The following is a 19807-nucleotide window of genomic DNA, read 5'->3' on the forward strand; positions in this document are numbered from 1 at the left end:
AACTGGCACTATATGAACTGATATGTTCATTGCCTTTATTATTAAACTGCAATATTTGTGATTTGGACCTAATTACCAATTACAGTACATTTTCATCTGATAACTGTGCTGGAATAGCTGAGGTCCTGATGTGTTTGTAAAGATAGGATTTTTTGAATTGCAAATGCCTGATTCACATGCCAATATGAAGAGGTCTTCTTCTGGGGGCAGAAGTGGGACAGATGATGTATGTGAAACGAATGCCATGATGGGGGGGTAAAAATTGAGGAGAAAAGGTGATGAAAAATGAACAAGGATGATGATGGAAAGGGAAGTCTTGGGGAGAAGAGGGAGGAGATATCATCAGTTAGAAGCAGAAAATGAGAGCTGGGAGGAGAGGAAAGGTGCAGAAAGGAAAAGATATTACTCGAAGAAAGGGTATGACGTGGGGGCGACAGACAGGAATAGAAGATTAATTAATAGTCAAAAAATGCAGGCAAGTGAGGTGTGGAAAGAAAACCAAAGCAAGTGGGCTTCTATACTTGACATAATAGGTTAGATTTTTTACATTATTGCCAATTTTATTATTTTTATTTTTTTACAAGACCATAACTGCAGATAAAGTAAAGGCATGGGGAACAGGGATAGATGATAATAAGGAAAGAAGAGTAAGAATGGCTAATAGCCATACAGAGGAGAGAGAGGGAGAGACACTGGAACAGAAACGAAGCTGCAAAGTGAGAAAGAGCCAAGCAGAAACTCATTATCTAAAGGCGAGAAGAGGGTTTCCAAGGTGATTTCACAAAAGGGAATTTAGAAGGGGTATTTGCTAACACATGCGTCTTCCGTTTCTCCCAGGGTTCAAGTTATACAGCAAACAAAGTTTAATGACTCATGGGGTTACTGCACTGCAACTTCCCTATGACAGAACATTAAACAAACAAAGTTCAAGCTTGCAGGTTTGCACTGTGTGCAGCTAAAACCTGTTATGGCCAAAAGGAAACCCCTGAGATTAAAAGCGCTCTGTATGCGAACACAGTGCTGGACATATAACCCTCACCATGTATGTGCGACAGTGAAGCGCCTCTGCTTGTGAATGTTGTTGTTGAGCAACATGCGTCGCAGCAGTCTTGGCGAGTTGCGGGGAGAGAGGCGCGGGGAGATGGAGGACGGTGAGCGCCGGTGTCCCCGCGGCCTCTCTGGTTGCAGCAGATTCTCCCGTAGGATCTTCACCAGGTCTTCATTCAGGCCGGAGTGTTTGGGCATAGGGGGCACTGCCAGGGTGTCCTGGTGGGCCACCCCTGTGCCTCCCTGCTGCGCCATGCCTACCCCGGCTTCACCACCACGGCCTCCACCAGAAGCAATGTGGATTAGATGTGAGTATGGTTGAGAAAAATGTCAAAGATAAGGTAAATTCAGTGCTACAGGTAGCACTTTCTACGAAGAAGATCTGTGGCAAATCTGAAAATAGCAGTAATCCAAAAGTCCAAGTTTACACTCTGATGAGGTAAAAAAAAAAAAAAAGCAAATCTGCAGGTAATTTCTCAGACTGGCATCTTCCTTTCGCAAAACTAGATGAATTAAAAGAGATGAGGACCTCCCTGTCCACCCTTATTCTCCATGAACAAAAAAAAGGCACAGCAGCAAGCTGCCTTTGTCTGCACAACACTGGATGTCTGCAGTAAAAGTGTAAGAGAGAAGACGAAGGCAGGAGGAAAAAACACCAAAGGATGCAAAGTAGATGGGAATTCCATTCCAGCCCTCTATCCTCCAAACATGCAGAAGAACTCCTCCCAATCCAGGAGCAGAAATCCCAGGATGAGTTCAACTTTGCTAATTCAGTCTATTTGATCCCAGAGCTGCATGGTAAAATTCTATAGGGGCACATGTGGGTTAGCCAGAAAAAAGAAAAAAAAGAAAAAGGAAATAAAATTTAAAAAAAGCAGAGAGAAATATGGACAAGTCCAGTTAGGTCAGCAGAGCTCTGGTTCCCTCAGTCAAGCAAATTCTCTTTCCCTCCCTTCTCTCGCTACCATAAGAGAATGACTACTGACTGCAGCCAGCTTATAAGCTACTGCTCCTTTAGAGCTGAGCAGAGCGTGAGCATGTGTGAGTGTTTGAGAGAGAGAGGGAGTGAGGAAAAGAGAGCGACAGTGTGTGAGTACGCAGAGAGAGGGGAAGCCGGCAGGAATATGGAGGGAGGGAGAGATGGTGCGCATGAGCGACAGTCTGCAGAAAAGATTGTATACATATATGTATGAGGTAGATTCATCTTTATAAGCATTTTTTCAAACTGAGTGCAGTTAAGTAAAGTTGTTACATTTAGACTCAGTTGGTGGAATGATTCCTTTTGTTGGGAAATTACTTCCTGTATGTGAACAAATGAGCATTTCATTTGAATATAAATTTGCACACAGTGCAGAAAACAAGAACATATGCAAAATCCCTACCAGAGGTAAAGTGGCATCGAACCATCACTTCTGTCGCTCCCTTTCAGGGTGTTTTGAGATGCTTTTATTGTGTCTGAAAGCATTTTCAAGGTTCTCATCATCTAAATCTTATAAACTCCACAATCACATCATTTTGCATACACCCTGTATAAAAAAATTACAATAAAGTTTGTCCAAGTCCAGTCTAAGTCAAATAGCACCCGTCAAAACATTATTTCCACCTTTTTTTTCCCCTTTGAATTGATTTCCCAATCGTCACTGAGGGGACTTGAATTTAAAAGATTACCTTGTGGGAAAACAAATCAGAGAAACAGACAGTAAACAGTAAACGTTGAAAACTCACAAATCCTACATGCTCCTGATCAGAGAATATATTAAACCAAACTCTACCAGGTTATAGTGACTAAAGTCTTTGGAGTAGTAGTTGGCTTACTACAGGAAAGACAAAGAACAGAGATGCAATAAGCTATTAAGGAGCCTGCTTTACATGTTGAGACATGCTTGCAGCTCATATAGGTCCAAGATAAAAGAAGAGAGTAGGACATAAAGCAGATAACAGGAAGGCTGAATATATCATGGCTTATTTGCTCTTTTTACTCTTTTAAATTTCAATTTGTTTCAAAAAATTTCAAAATCATACAATCTTGAGGTCATTTAATTAGCTATATTCATCACTCCAACTGCGCCAATCACAAGTATAATATTCTCAAGATACTTAAAAATGTCAACTTTCTGTAAACTACAGAAAAGGAAGAAATGCTTTGAATAATGATCTTACATCTTTTAGTGCTTAAAGTAATTACAGCCTAACTACAGCCTTGTTCTTTCAGTGACCAAACATTTTTTGTTTATTTTTTATTTCTTATTTTAACCAACATAAATTATTTTTTTTCAAGCTGAGCTGCACAATATATATATGAAATCACAGTTGTCACTCCAGTATCATTTTGTACAAAACTGAAGCAGAAAGTCACTGCTTGAACTGCCTTTAATGTCAAACAATGATTTTCAGTGGCTGCGATGTGGAGACACTGAATAACAATGTTGTGAAAAAAACATGGTTTAATTCTAATCACACCAGGAAAGTCCTTTAATTTTGTAATTGTTTCAGACTAAAAGTGCACTTTATTTATTGAGGTTTGCTTTAACATAATACTATTTGCAAGTGAGCTACAATTTTTCATATTCTGTCTGAGAGTAAAATTAAAAATTAATGAAACTGTCCAGTTTTCCTCGTTTTTTACATGCGCATAGAGCATATAATTGTTGACTGGTGCGATTCATCGAATATGAAAGCCCTTTTTTGGTGTGATGTCATTGCTGACCTTCTGCTGTGCTGGTAGTTCTTCTCTGCTCTCAGGCAGAACAGCAGCCCAGCATCAGCAGCGTCACTGCTGATGTTTACAACATGTCAACAGGCAACTAATACCTTAAAGATAACCTAAAAAAAACTTCCTCATACCATCCCAGTCAGAAAAACTGGGGAGAGGAGCACACTGTGTACAAAGCTGACCTATGTTTTTCTGTGTATGGAAAGGGTATTGTACCATAGATCCTGTAGGTGTAATTGACCTAGAAATATACAAAGAAGCAGTGCATGTTGACTTAGTTCATTCGTAAACTCAGGAAAATGGTCAGGTTCCCTGAGACATGGACCAAAGCCCAAAACCAATACAACTCAGGATGACTGAAGATTGCAGTTTGTCTTTGCACTTCCCACACACAATGTAAATGTTGAGAGGGGTTTTCTCAGTGACGCAGAGCCAGTGGAACAAGAACAGCAACCAAACTGCGCAAGTTCCACTCCACAATAAAATATTGAAGGGAAGACATGAGTATTTGGAAAGAATTATGATGAACAAGCAAGCCGAAAAGTTGATTAAACAGATTTTTGTTTTATGAATGAGAACCTTTGTGAGAATGTTACTTTGGTATTATATACAATATATTTAATAATATTATCATTGCATACAACAAAAAAAAATAACAGAATGCTGTGATTATTATTACGTAACAAATAATATAATACCTTTATTCTCCAAATATCCTTTTGGATCTTTTTGTACAATTTAAATAGAAAAATACAGAAGAGACATTTTTTTCAATAATTTAAGTCTTTTTTTATCTATTAAATTACTTTTGAAACGCAACCTGAAGGGCGATGTTTCACTATTCTTTCCAATTGCATTAAATAGCAGCTATATGTCTTTTTTAGGTCATCCTTTTGCTTGATGAGAAAGAGAAACTCCCCAATGATAGCATTTCAGGAAGAACTGAAAATACCGATTTCAAAACATAACACATCATCTCTCCACATACCATTTGCATTCCTAAGCTTTATGGAAACAAGACTAATGCACTCCTTTCCCTCACAGCACAGTGGTGATATGAAATGACCTCTATGCCATCAGCTCTGATGTTTACATGCTCATAATAATGTTAATGCACTGTAATTTACTTATGTTTGTGTTCACAAATGTAGCTCGGAGTGTTCAAATAATCACATCCGAAAGCATTAAGTGGTTCAGCTGATGTCAGTGGGAAATGAGCTTCCGAGGCACTTCCCCTCCTCCTGTTTTACCCCACAAACTGGGGAGTCAAGGAATGTGTCCAGGCTCAGTGACTTTTTGGAGGACAGCTCCTAATATGTAAAACCAGCTCATGTTTAAGGCATGGGGAGATGTTCCTGCCTGATTTACAACTTTGATGCACAAGTAAGAGTCTGTAATATTAAAAGTGGCACCCACCAATATCCAACAAATCCTTATTCTGGGTGTAACATCTCCAAGCCTGTTTTTTAGCTTACCGTACTGTTTTATCAATAAATAATGAGGGAGTAGAGTCTTAAGATATTTGTGAAATTAAACAAACAGCATATTTAGAGGCTATATCAAAGAGAGGAACACACACCACATGATGTTTTAACTAAGATATATTTTCCATTAGAAGTAAACATGCAAACAAACATCAAGAGTTGCATTTTTAACTGTATCTTACTAACGTTTATTGGTTGTCACTTGTGTTTACATAATATCACAGCAAGAATGTGTGAAATGCAAAGGGAAAAGAAGCCAACTGGAAAAAATATGACAATATTCAGTCTGGGAGCCCACTGCCCGCAACTACATGCCAGTTAAATGTGCTGTTACATAATATTGAGTCAAACTTAAGTAGATTATCCTGCAACAAATTCAAATAATATCTGAAATGAAAACCAAACTGATCCAGCAAAACACTTTGGAGTTAACTAACTACAAAAAACAATTATTTTATAACGCAGTATAGAATGCAATGAGATATACTGGCAATATTGTAGAGACCTTTGAAATTAAAGATGCCTCCATCCTTGCTGCTTCCTGGAAAACATAATGTTAATACAGCTACATAGGACATTAAAAAAAAAAGTCTTTAAATTTAATTAATTTAATTCCAAGAACAGAAAATCCTTGATCACAGAATTATTGGTATTTCCAAATCCATTTTAAAATTACAACACTACTTAGTAGCTAGTGTCATATTTATTTAGTTTAATTTTACAAGTCTTTATTGGTCATTTTGCATGTGCACGAAGAACAATAATGGATTCCCTGCTGTTCATTAAAAAAATAAAAGAAACAGGTTAGCAAAGCCATTGCAGCTGCATTTGCTTGCACTGCTATTCTGTTCCATTCGATTTAGGATTTAATTTAAAAAGACAGAGCCTATCCAAAGTACAGGATTGTCTCACTGCGCTCTCCTCTCTTCAGCTCCACCTACAGGCAGTCAAGAATTAAAGTCTGAGGACAAAGGCTGACATAATATCTAAGTGGTATATTTTAGTGCTGATTTTTTTTATACATTTATCATTACCCTGATGAAGCATTACATTTAAATTTTTATACATATTTTATTAGTGTCAAACAGACCCAAGAAATTAAAGATCCTCCACCATACTTAACAGTGGGCCTGTGGTGATACTGGTGTATTCATCTTTGTTTTACACAAGAATGGCCTAAAGTCTATACATTGATCTATTATTACTACTGGATAACTATAGTTATATTTGATCCAAGGGGGTGTTTCTCATTGTTAAAGCAGCATTTGTAAACACTGGGCATAATGTGGAAATCCTGTTGGAGTTTACCTTAAAGCTATATTTGTGATTCTACAGCATGATAAAACAGGTGGACTGATTGTGATTCTTGTTAATGGCTGAGAAAGGTGAGTATGACAAGACCCTCAGTGTCACTAAAGGAGAACATCAAAGGAGAACCTGCAAAGAGAGATTCATGTGAGTCTCTAATCTGCATAAAGAGTGAGTCACTGTTGGCAATCATCTTTCATACAACTGTCACTTGGATAAGCTACACAGAAATATGCTAGACACAGCCTTCACCAGTTGTAAACCCAAAAAAAAAACAACTGATCATAGAGTCATACAGTAGTTTGTATAATGGAATTTTATAACAGATGGATGGATCTTCTTTTTTAGCCAATTTGTTTGTCGGCATAATCGCACCAAAATGCTACATTAAAACATTGATGTTGCTGCCAAAATTATCACCTGTCTTTCATAGTCATTAAATTCTCCTGTTATAGGGCCATTTTTAGACATTATACTGTTTTCTTTCACTTCCTGTCCACACTTCTATATTTCCTCTGCTTCCTGTTCAGTTTACTCTCCTTCTCCTTTGCTTTATCAAACATTTCTCATAACTACCGCTTGTTGCTGAGCATGACGTCCATGAACATTTCCCCCTGGTTACCAAGGGCAACATAAATGGAGACGGCCAAGTGGATTAGTCAAGAACTGAAGGCTGGAAGAACAAAAGAAGAGAAAAGCCAATCTGCAGAAAAAAAGTGAAGTAGATCACTATACAACATAGCTGCACAATGGAAATATAGAAGAAGAGACCTTTTGGTGCTTTGGATTGAAAAACAAAGATTACTTCCCCTAGCTGTGTTATTATATATGTTAAATGACAGAAAAATGTATTGTTCTATAATAGTTATACTCATTAGAAAAGCAGATCATCTAACTTTCCAAACACCACTCAGGTATTTGTTTTGCAAGCTAAACAAAAACCCTGGCAGTGCCAGTGTCTAATCAAATATTACATGAAACCTTTATGGATTTATTCCACAAGCTTTGTGCAAAATTGTTTAATCCCAACAGATTGGGCCGCTCTCTTAGGCAGAACACAGCTTGCCATCACCTCAGTGAGCACAGCCTGAAGCCTGGTTCAACACTGGCAGGGTTCGATCATAAGGGCTGTCAAGGATGACTAAGATTTACTACATATACTGTTGCTATAGTTACTACTTACATTGCATAGACATATGAAGGGTGAGGCTGATGAAAAGGAACAAAGTGAATCACACTTTAATACCACATTGAGGATATGAATCACTGGAAATTGAATTTTAACAAGTATCACTTAACAGGTGAGTATGACTGCGGGTTACTGCAGGCCTTAAAATCAATTACAGACATTAAATATCAAATGTCCTGATGCAGCTCTGTCTCCCTCAGGTGGACATCTTTAAGAACTTCATGTATAAGAAGATAGGATGGTGTACAGTATTTAGTTTCAGCTTGACGTACAGTAGTTCATTTTTCTTGAGTAATTTTTAGGTTTACTGCACAATGTATGAGTTTTTTTTTTTTTTTAACAAGGATTACAGCAACACAAATAAAGGCCAAACCAAAGACACTAAAAATATATAAAACTTCAAAACAAATTTTAACCATTAATAATTATGTACAAGATTAAAAATTTACCTTTAAAATGATAAATATCGTATTTTAGAGCCATAAAATCTTCAGTCCTGACTTGAATCTGACAGAGACTCTATGAACTAAAGATCATGATGAAGGAAGAAACTACTATTTTCCACAGCGTTAAGAAATACTTCAAATCCTTGGGTTCTTCCTTTAGGAAAATGTTGTGGACTGAGGAAAAATGTACTATATGGCATGGCTTCAAATAATAGTTTGAACAATCAACAGGCAGACCAAAGTTTGAGTCACAAGTGGATTTTCCTCTGATATCAGGAGCAGACTGGGCTCACCACAACTCACTTTTACTTACCTTGCTAAGTCTCCCAGCTACAGGTTTCCTCATCCTCACAGAACTATGCAAACCTGACCACAGAACTTTGATGCTGCCCATTTTTGTCTTGGGTTGTGCCTTTATGCTGCGGTTCAGTGTTCTCAGCAGCCATGTGGTCACCTTTTTTTTTTTCAACTTTTTCTTGTACATATCTATCATGTGTACCCACGTTAATAGCTGGAACTATTTGAGTTTCAACCTAGAACACAAGAGAAGGATTCATTTATTTGTCAAACTTATATCTGTTAATTGCCCATACTATTTAAATATGATGACATGGTCAGATTTTCACATAAATATATATATATATATATATATATATATATATATATATATATATATATATATATATATATATATATATATACCGTATATATATATATATTTTTTTTTAAAGTCAATGATTGTAACTGGCTCCATCCCTGGAAAGTTGTCACACCACTCAGGAACACTTCCAACATGTCATAAATCCATTCAATTTAACTAATAAAAATGTTTTTGTTTTTTTTTAAATCGAGGTATTATTGTGGGCATTTCTAATGTTTTAAAAGTAAGAAATTACTTGCAACCTCAGGCTCTCTGAAAAGTGAACATACAAAAATATCCCATAATGAATCAATTAAGTTTTCAACTTTTTAAAGTGTTTCTTTTACTAAATCTACACAGCAAACAACTTATTTACGTAAATATTCTTGACCACCTTTAAGCCAACTTTTAAACAGGAAAAAAAGATTTTTAGGAACACTGACATCTTTAATATTAATTAAAATGTCCTTAAAATATCCCTCTCTGTCTATCTATCCCTACATCCATCCATCCTGTGTCACTGGTTTATTTTTCTGGGGAAATAGATCTGAACATCATCAGAAAAACATTGATTGTGGATTTATGATGCAGCAGCCTTCCAGCAGTCCAGGCGGGATTGCTGGTTGCTTACCCTGGGGGATCACTGGTATGAGAGGAGCAAGATTCCAGCTGGGATACAACCCCAGGAGCTTCCAATAGCAAGGCATCAGTGAGAACAAGTGTGCTACAGTGCAGCTTCAGCAAAACAGGGGAAGTAATTACATGTCCTAAAAACAGAAATCCAAAACAGTTAAAATGAAAAAAAAAAAAAAGGATAATTACATATATATACTATAAATATATATACAGATGTAAGTTATATTGAATCTGCCACAGATTAGAAAAAAAGAAAGTTTGGAGAATTTTAAGAAATTTGAGTTGTTACAACTAAAATTTTGCACAAATTTTGAATTTAAAAAAGATAATACAGATTGTAGTAATAATTGGGGGGCTAATAAAACTTCAAGTAGCTTTTTATCATTACGCCACTTGAAACATATATTTTCTTCTAAAGAAAATTATGCTGTAAAGTCTCAGTTTTGTTTTACCCATTTCATTCCACAAACCTTCAAAACTATTCTTATTTTAAAGGTAAGTTATTATTTAGTTTGCATTTCTTCAGTCAAGCTGATCTAAAAATTCGAAGTTTAATAAATCATACTAATGTGTTTATCACCCATTTCCTGGAAAATGTGTCTACTTTAGGTTCTGAGTGATCAGGATTCAATACAGCAATGTTTTCTACCACCCAGCAGGAGATAAAACACCACATGGAAGAGGTGAGAAAGATTTCTTATTGAAAAAGGTCCCTGAAGAGGAAACTGAGACCTTGATGATCCTCTTCTGGCACAATACAATGAAAAGAGCACAGGGTTGCTGAGTGAAAGAAAACTACTTGGAAAAAGGACTAAGGATACAAAAGGGAAATGATTTTCAAAGCATACAGAAAGGTTTTGTCTAATACTGGAGAAAAAAAGGAAATTAGAAAAATAATCATTGAATTTCAACTAAGATATTTTTTGAATTTTTGAACAAAGAGCAACTAAATTTGATGCTCAAGAACAACAATGGATTCATAGCAAATGTTAAATTGCAAATCAAACTTCTATGTCTTAATTTACACATTTATATTTTTTATACAGTCTTGAATTTCTCATTTTTTCTTCTCCTCTATATTTGTTACTTCTTTCTTTATTAATCTTTTTCAAGGCATGAAGGCTAGTGAATTTACTGAAAGATGAGGTTTGGTTTGTTTAATCAGCCGGCTGTGGTAACACTGAAGAGCATAATGTTGAAATATGATTTCAACATTATGGTTGTAACATGATAGTAAGCATGGATTTTATTCAACTTTGCAATCCCATCTTTATAAAAAGTGAAAATAATACATCAGAAATGTCTTGGTTTAACTTCTAACTTTGACCAACAGATGGCAGCAGCTGTTCAAAAATTATCTGTAAGATGTTGACAGCAAAACTTTCCATCCATGTAGAGGCAAGCTGTCCCCCTTCTGCTAAAATTGACATTTATATGGATGTTTAAGCCCTTGTGCACGATGTGCAGATTCTGCCCTATTTAGACCTTTGTAAACCAACGACAACAACTACATCAAACAGCGAATCCTAGATGCTACTGCATTAAAATGGCAATTTATTATTTCCCATTATCAAGCAGTGCTAGTGTTTCCTTTTATTTCGGAGGTTATTCAAAATGTCTATACTTGTGAGAGGGTTTAATTTAAGAATGTATCACTGCAAATACAGAATCATTTTTATTTTTGAGGCTGGAAGGGGGTGTTCTAGAGACAACAAACCATGCGTAAAATGTTATTTATCAGCACTTCCTAAGGGCTTCATACACGAAATAATGATCTCAAAATTTCCACATTCCCCAAGAGGCTGAAAACAGCTTACATTTCTATGATGTGCTGCAAACAGCAGCCTTGCAGAAAATAAAATAACAGTGTATCACAAGTACCATCTTAGGAACAACAGCACAAAATGTCACCTGAAAGCAAAACGATTTCCCCTCAGCCTTTACATTTATTTTGGTAAACAACATGATTGTTTCTTATTAGTTCCAAAACTCCACGACCAAAGGGTGTTTTGTTGGCTCCTATCTCATCTATTAATTTATCTTTATCTTATATCTAACACTTGCTTTATATACCGTATATATCACATGTTCTGCATACATTTTACAATTAGCTGTTCTACTAGGCAGTTAGTACCTAAGGCTTACTGACAATGTTTCCAGGATGATTTGCAAGCTTGAACAGCAGTAGCAATTCCTTAAACGAAACAGTGGCCTGGTCCCCAATCAGTTGATGGTAAAAGGTCACACCCTTCCTCCCTGCAGGCTAAAAAAAAAACATGCATTTTGGCAGATCGATGAATAGATTCCTGTCGACCAAAATAGCAATCAAGCAGTATTGGTAATATCAAATGTGATACATTCTAAAATAATTGCTCTGATTTCTGGAACTGTATTTTTGAGTGTAAATGTCAAACAGTATCTCTAATGAATCAAATCTGTAAAGAAGCACTTGGAAAAAAGGAGCAATAATGCTAATGTACAACATGCCCACTCAAAATCAATGTTCATCAAGGCTGAATAATGGCCTATTAAGCTAAAATCCTGTGGAAATCTTTGGGGTTTATTGCCAGGGGAAAAAGAAGCAATAAAAAGCTCAACAGGGACTGATCCACTGAATCCACTGTAACATCCTCTCTGTCTGCTAAATAGTGTTGCAGGTTCTGGCATGCTTGTTTTGGAGGACAGTTAGAGTTGTTATTTAGTGAGTGACACTGTGCTGTGAGGAACCAGCCAGCCATGATGAGAGGAAATGGGCAGGGCGGGAGAAGTGAGGCCAGAAAAGTAGCAGAACAGCTTGCCAAGCGTGAGGGGAGCAGCGAGGATACTGCAAATGATGTGGGGGTGACAGCAAATGAAAGTGAATGAATACAAATGACCACAGGGACAAAGAGGGTTGAGAGGGTTGGAGAAAATACATGAAGACCAGGGTGGTGTCAGAAATAGCTCAGGGTGTTTAACAAAGTGTTTCCTGGAGAGATGAAAGTACTCTAAGTGTAAACAGAGCTTGAGCTTCTGCACTTATTATGGACAATTAAAATGCGGGAAATAGCATAGAACTACTTAATGTGGTGAATGATAATTAAAAAAAATTTAGCGCCTTTCAAAACACTCAAGGTCACTTTACAAATGAGGTTAAAAACAACAATGATACGTAAAGCATCATCGATAAAAGTTTAAAATCACAAAGAATATGTAGGCTTGAAAAAGGTGTGTATTGAGTTTGGATTTAAACAGATGTAGAGTGTCAATATTACTGATGTGTGATGGGAGGGAAGTTCAGAGTTTTTGGGCAGAGTGAGTGAAAGCTCTGCTCCCAAAGGTGCTGAGGCAGAATAAGGAAACAGAGGGATGAGTTGAGGAGGAAGATCTGAGGGATGAGAGGACATGAAGGAGATCTGATTAGTAAGGTGGGGTGAGATTGTAAATTACAGTGAATATAAAAGGAATAATTTTGAATTGAATTATGATTTTGACCAGGGGTCAAAAAAATTTCTGTAAAACATGGGAAATGCGATATAATGACATTTTCCTGTAATGATCTGAGCAGCTGAGTTCTGGACTAGTTGGAGCTTATGAACATTTTTTCGGTGGGAGACCAGACAGAAGGGAGTTGCAAGAATCAATACGGAAACCAACAATATGCAGTGAGCGAAGAGGGAAGGTGGAAATATGCAGACCGAGTTTAACTTTAGGAAACTGGTAGTATTTCAGACAGACTGCTAGATACAGTAGTTAGAGCTGGGTGCCGTACGGATAGTAATAAAAGTTAATGTTAAACTTCCCTAAAATATTGCCAAGGGGAAGAAGATAAATTATAAAGAGCAGAGGACTAAGGACGGAGCCCTGAGGTACACCAGAAGTCACAGGGAAGGGACAGGATCTGAATGTATGAGTTGGACAGACTGATTGATACCACTAATGTAGGAATAAAACCAGTCTAAGGAGGTATGAGAGATGCCAATCAAAGATAATCTGTTTAGGAGAATAGTATTGGAGATGGTGTAAAAGGTCGCAGTATGGAGAGTAAATCAGTCAGCTGCCATCAGGAGGTCTTGTGCGATTTTTATAAGAGTAGTTTCAGTGTTGTGATGGGAAGGGAAACAACTGCAATTGTTTATAGAGTTTATTGTGGATTAAATGAGAATGAAGTTGAATATAAACTGTTTTTCAGATGGTAGCTTGGAGATGGGTCTAAGGTTATTTTAATTGTACGGATCTGATCCATATTTTTTCACTACAGGGATAATAACTGCAGTCTTTAATAGGATGGGAACGGCTCCAGTGGTAAGTGATTAGTGTATGATGGCTGTATAAAAGGGAGGAGAGATGGATTTAACCAGAGCTGTAGGTATAAGATATATGCATAGTTTGCTTACAGGGAAGGTTGGAATTTAGGTTTTGAAATGTCTGAAGGATTTGGAAGTTGACATGTGGAACTTGCCTAGCAAAAAAGGAAAGTAATCAACAATGCGGAAGCAGGGAACAAATGAGATATACTCGTGGACCAAATGAATTTTTTTGAACAAAGAACTGCATCATACAAATACAGGTTTCTGTTGTAAACAGATTTGAAGAAAAACAGTCCTGAGGTTGAAGAATATTTTAAGCAGTAAAAACACAGTTTTAGAATTACCTTCAATCGAACAGATCAAACCAGAATAGTAAAATGATTTAGTTTTAGTAATAAAATCTTTGTACTGTGCTATATGAACCCCGTACATGTCCCTGTGAATTGTAAAGCAGGTTTTCTCACAAGTTGTCGTCCATCTGCCTTCAAGGACTTGAGTTAATGGATATAGCAATGGAGCAATATAGAAAAAGTTAACACAACAGGTTTTTACTGAAGCTAAACAGTTAAAAAAGCGTTGCAAATGGTCTCTATATTGAGTGACAAGTTGATGAGGGGTGGAAAGGGAATTGAGGATCAAAGCTTTGGTGATGTGAGAAGAAAGGATGATTATATTATGGTCCTTTATATTGTAGTAAGAGATAAGGTGGTGTATGGAGTCAGAAAGGGGTCAAATATTTCTAAACTTCTAAACCTTAGTTGAAACTGAAAAAATTAAAGTTGAAACCTATCAAATCTAATTTGATATTTAATGTCAAATTTTTACCTTATAATGTGAGAAACTAAAAAAAAGCAAAAATAAAATTATAGGAATTGAATCTAAATTCAGTGCAGTATTTTTCTTACACTTTTTCTTTTCTTTATTGCAATTTTAAATCTAATATTTTTAGATTCAAATCCATTTCTTTCAGTTTTGTTTCAAATTCCTTTTTCAGTTTCAGGATTATTATTTTTTTTACATTCAGATGGGGCTGGGAAACGCGATTGACAGCTTGAAGCAGTGCTGGAGAGATGTCCCCTTCCATGTAGCATTCATGTACTGTTGTAACTCCAACTACTTGGTGAACACATTCTCTGCAGCATTTACGTGCTTTTTGGCAAAATCCTGTGAAAAATATTACGTTAAAGACATTTATGCTTTAAATGTCACTAATCATCATTCCAAGATATGTTAAATACATAAAAAATAAATCACAAATCTTTAACAATAAATTTATTCTTAAAAAAAAAAGAAAATAAAAATTAATATTTTTATGTTTGAAGCTTGAAATGGAGCAAAAGGTGGAAAAGTTCAAAGGCGTTGAATACTTTTGCAAGGCACTGTACATTAAGGATGCCATCCCTACTGCAGCTGTTCTTTGCTTACAGGGAAAAATACTCTATAAAGGATGCTGTCTCATTAGCAATTCACACAGACGATGCTCTGTTTGTCAAACTTTCATCAAAACTATTCAAGTAGGTTATATCCAAAAATATATATGCATATACTTCTGAGTAGATTCTTTCCCAGATAATTTACAGGAGGTAAAAATATACTGCATTTGTTTCAATATGCATTATTTAAGACCAGGGACAAGCACCTAAATTATTAGTGCTGTTCTCTTCAGACTTGTAAAAGAATCAATATTTCTCATTTAATTAGCTTTGTCTGATTAAAATCAAAATGTTGATCAATTAGTTAGCACACCTTTGAGCCTTTTTTTTTTTAGATTCAGATACCTCTTTACAAATAGCAGCCACTGCCCTTCAGCAGTCCTCGAGCAAAAACTGTCTGCAGTCATATCAAAAAATTATCAGACTGAACACAGCCCCCCTGGAGACATACCTAGGATGAATAAAAACTCAAGAATGGCCATATTGGATTTTTCTATTATGTTTTCTTTGTGTCTCCTGTGGTGGAGGTATTGTGAAAGCTGACTATTTGAGCAGAGGATGATGTTAGTGACACTCCTGCCTCTCTCATGTTGGCAAGTTAATGTATCAGTTGTATTTTATTTAGCAGGTTTATTACAAGTTCTGAATTGGCTGCTGTGAGACAAAATAGTAGTAGTAATAACCTCAAATAATGTTGTAAACTGTATAGAAAGGTTAATTTTCAACATTTCAAATGTAATTCCAAATGTCTTAACCAGGTAGTGAGCAGTACAGGGGATGGTACTCTCACCATTCCTTTTTACTCTAACTCTGTAGTCATTGGGTGCATCAGAGATGAACAAGAAGCTAAATATAGGGAGTTGGTGAACCCCTAATTGAAATGGTCTGGAAACAACCCTGTAATTGTGAATGTAAATAAAACAAGTGAGATGAGTGTAGATTTCATAAGAAATGGGAAGTTGAATACTATTAACTTAATGGGAGAAAAGTGGAGCAGTGGAGGAGGATAAATACCTCATTGATTACCTGGACAACAAACTGGACTGCAGACACATCTGAAGTTGTCTACAAAAAAGGGACAGAGCAGACTGTACTGCTTAAGAAATCTTAGGTTTTTCAGTGTTTACAGGAAGATGTTGGATATCTTTTCTAAGCCTGTTGTGGAGAGGGTGATCTCTTCTTCCATCATCTTCTAGGATAAAAGCTTTGGAGCAAATTATTTACGGAATAGCCAAGGCTGGCTATGTTGAAGGAACTCCTCTAGGACCTCTGGAGAAAATGTCTTAAGGTTGAATTCTCCATAAAATGAAGAAAAATACTAACAGTAAGAAGACCCTCTTGAGAAGACTGCTAACAGAGAAGTGTCAGTGGTCAAAGGCTTCTCTATATCTGGTGCAAGACAACCATCAACATTTACAACAACCCGTTGACAAAAGTCCTGGAATGGAAACATTTCACCTTTCTTCAGACCATTGTCTTGAAGCATCATTTAATACTTTTGAACTAAGCTTACAAATTCAGGGCAGGATGTTCTTCTGGGCTTTCCCATAGAGAGCAATTCTTGAGGACCACCAACTCCTTCAAGTCATCATGGTCTGTAAGAAGTAAAACAATCCTAGAACATCACACTACTCCCACCATGTTTGAATTTTGTTTGGATGTTTTTCTCCAAACGTCTGTGTTTAACACCAGTCAAAATAGAACATACACCTCAAAAATAAGTTTCACTTTGGTTTTGTCAAACTATACCAGACATAAATACAATAAAGATCTTATGAGCAAATATGAAAAAGGTAATTCTGTCCTATTAGGTCAGTGGTTTTTCACCTTAAAAGCTACAGTGTGTAATAATTACAGGGATATACAGTCAGAAATGTAATATATTATACATAACTATGTTATTTATCATCATCTACGAGCTCAGCCTCTTAACCTTAATATTTGCGTTGCCTTAGAATTCGTTATTTATAATTACATAGGAGCGGGTCTCGCAGCCATGGAGGCAGACATCTTTGCGCTACGGCAGCGCAGAGCCAACAAACTAGTGATTGAGATCGCCAAAATGTCACAACAATGTAGAAAAAATAACGGGTATATTTATTATCTTAAGTCTACATGAACTCTATACCCTACACAGACTAATGAAATACTATCTGTAAAATTATCTATGTAAACAAACCTCATCACTTGAGAAGGTAGGTGATGCGGACGTCGTGGAAGACATTTTGTCAAGTAACGCTCGCCGTACTGTCGGGGGGGGAGAAGCGGTGGGGGGGAGATGTTCATGTTGCTGCAGTCTGCAGTCTGACCGCTGGATGTCGCTAAAAGTTACACACTGTAGCTTTAAACTCCTCCATGGGTAGTTTTTTTTTTTTTTTTTTTTTTTTTTTATCCAGGCCTCCTACAATTAAATAATGAACAGCGACATTAACTGAGGCAAGTGATATCTGCAGTACTTAAGATGTTGTTCTAGGTTTATTTGTAACAGCCAGCTGAGTCTTTAATGATCACTTGTAGTATTTTCAGTATGGCTGCCCCTAGGATATTTCACCATTTCAAGTTTTCTTCATTGGTAGACAATGGCTTTCATGCTGGTTCACTGGAGTCCCAAAACCTTACTAATGACTTTGTGCTATCATTAACTTATTTTCTCATCCGTTCTTGAATTTCTTTAGCTCAGGGAATTATGAGTTGTCTCTGATCTTTAAGTCCCCCCCTTTTTTAACACAAGTTTGTTTGATTCATGTCTGTAGCTAGACCTGTGCACGGCTGAAATGTAACCCATCTTTTGCAGAGAATGGATTTCGTTATTGACTGCACAAGATGGCTATTATTTTTAGTCTGGATTAAGTAGCTCTTTACCTTAATAAATGAAATCATCACTACAAAATTTCACTATTATGTTTACTCTGGTAGAATTTGCTTGATATTGGTTTTTCTTTTTGACCCAAAACATTCAAGTTTTAGGAATTATCACTTTTACTAAAGTTTACAATGATCAAAGCCTCTCTATAATTCACATCCAAAATATAAAATTAAAGGGGAAATTACTTAGTGGTTATAAAAAAGCATGTTTCATAGAAAATTAATTGTACAATGATGTAAAGACACGAAAGGATTCTTAGAAAATTGTTAATGTATCCTTTGAAGTTTTGCTCCCAATTTTAAGTTGCCAGGGGAAAAAAACGGGTTAAAATACTGTTCTTTGAATTTTTGTCTGAAAGCCCTTTTTTAACTCCAGCAACTCTGTTACAAGACTCTACTCACCAATTTATTAAAACGTGCAGCAGCTAGTAAATTATAAAGAAAAGGGCAACACTAAAATGAACATTGTGGTCCGGTAATGAAGAGCTGCATGGTGCTGATGAAAAACTACAGAGGGAGCATGACAAGGAGAGCAGAAACAGGAACATGCACTCCATCCCCAAGCCAAGAGAGAACAAAATAATCTAAAAGCACTTTTAAACAACCACAACTGACCAACGTGCTCAACAGATAACATGAAAGCATTAAAACACAAATATAAAAGGACAAAGACAGATGTAATGGAGTAGCTCAAATTAAAATTAACTGTCTCCTGCTGGGTCAGACACCACTGAAAAAGGTGAGTTTTCAGAGCCGATGTGAAAATATGCAGTTAAAATGCTTGTCTAATATAGATAGGCAGAAAACCTCAACGCTACATCGTTGAATTTTATTTTAGTTTCATACAATTATGTTGCATTGTTTTCTTGACTGCCTTAGTATGACACCCACCTAAAACAACCAGTTTTAGTCTGTGAGCCAGACACCCTGTCTAACTTTAAGTGTAGGCTTAAAACTTTCCTTTTTGATAAAGCTTATAGTTAGAGTGGATTAGGTTACCCTATGCTATCTTGTAGTGATGCTAGAGGCTTAGACTTCTGGAGGACATAATCTTGTGGAGAACATTATGTTTCTGCTTTTTCTCATAGTAGCTTTGCGTCGTCTGTTACTGTTTGGCTGTGACACCATCCTTAAGAGAAATATCAGACTATGACTGTGGTTGGCTGGATGTGCTCTCATCTCATCTGCCTAGCTCTGTGTTTCCTGGAGCTGCACGTTGCGTCTCTGCTTCTGTCTCCTTGAACTCAAGTCGGCTCGGCAGATGGCCACTCACACCGAGCCTGGTTCTGCTGAAGGTTTCTTCCTGTTAAAGGGAGATTTTCCTCTCCACTGTGGCTACAAGCATGTTTAGTGTGAGGGATTGCCTTTGAGTCAATGCAATTAACTGGTTTTCATTAGATAGAAAATGTTGAATCAATTTGACTGTATGATCTAGTGAACTGTAAAGTGCCTTGAGATGACAGGTGTTGTGAATTGGCGCTATATAAATAAACTGAATCAAACTGAACTAAATTGAAATATGTACTAATGGAAAAGAGCCTTAAATTAGTAAGTTTCCTCCAAACATATAAAAAAGGCAAAGGTTATATAAAGTGCAACACAGAGATCAATGAATATTAAATTAAGCTTAGGATAAGCTCAAGGTCAATAGTATACACAAGACTCGCTTTTTCAGCACCAGCTGGATCCGAATAAGTACCTCCACCAAGGGTGTTATGTTTTTAGTTGTGTTTGTTTGTCTGTACCGAACACATTTT

At 36.6% G+C, this 19807-nt stretch overlaps 1 protein-coding gene across 3 annotated transcripts in view; it reads right to left on the minus strand.

Annotated features, from left to right (window-relative positions):
- The window catches only part of pde4d (phosphodiesterase 4D, cAMP-specific), a 287037-nt gene that overhangs the window by 133155 nt on the left and 134075 nt on the right, over window positions 1–19807 (minus strand). Inside the window, exon 1 of one of the 3 annotated variants that reach the window (XM_038281465.1) lies at window positions 1040–2021. The exons of the other annotated variants lie outside the window; for them this stretch is intronic. Coding sequence (XP_038137393.1) covers window positions 1040–1302 — 263 coding nt within the window. The 5' untranslated portion in view covers window positions 1303–2021. Of the gene's footprint in view, window positions 1–1039; window positions 2022–19807 lie in introns of those variants that run through there. 3 annotated transcript variants of the gene reach the window in all.

The sequence above is a fragment of the Cyprinodon tularosa genome, unplaced genomic scaffold (assembly GCF_016077235.1).
Source record: "Cyprinodon tularosa strain WSP-4 unplaced genomic scaffold, ASM1607723v1 ctg171, whole genome shotgun sequence".
NCBI classification, from domain to species: Eukaryota; Metazoa; Chordata; class Actinopteri; order Cyprinodontiformes; family Cyprinodontidae; genus Cyprinodon; species Cyprinodon tularosa.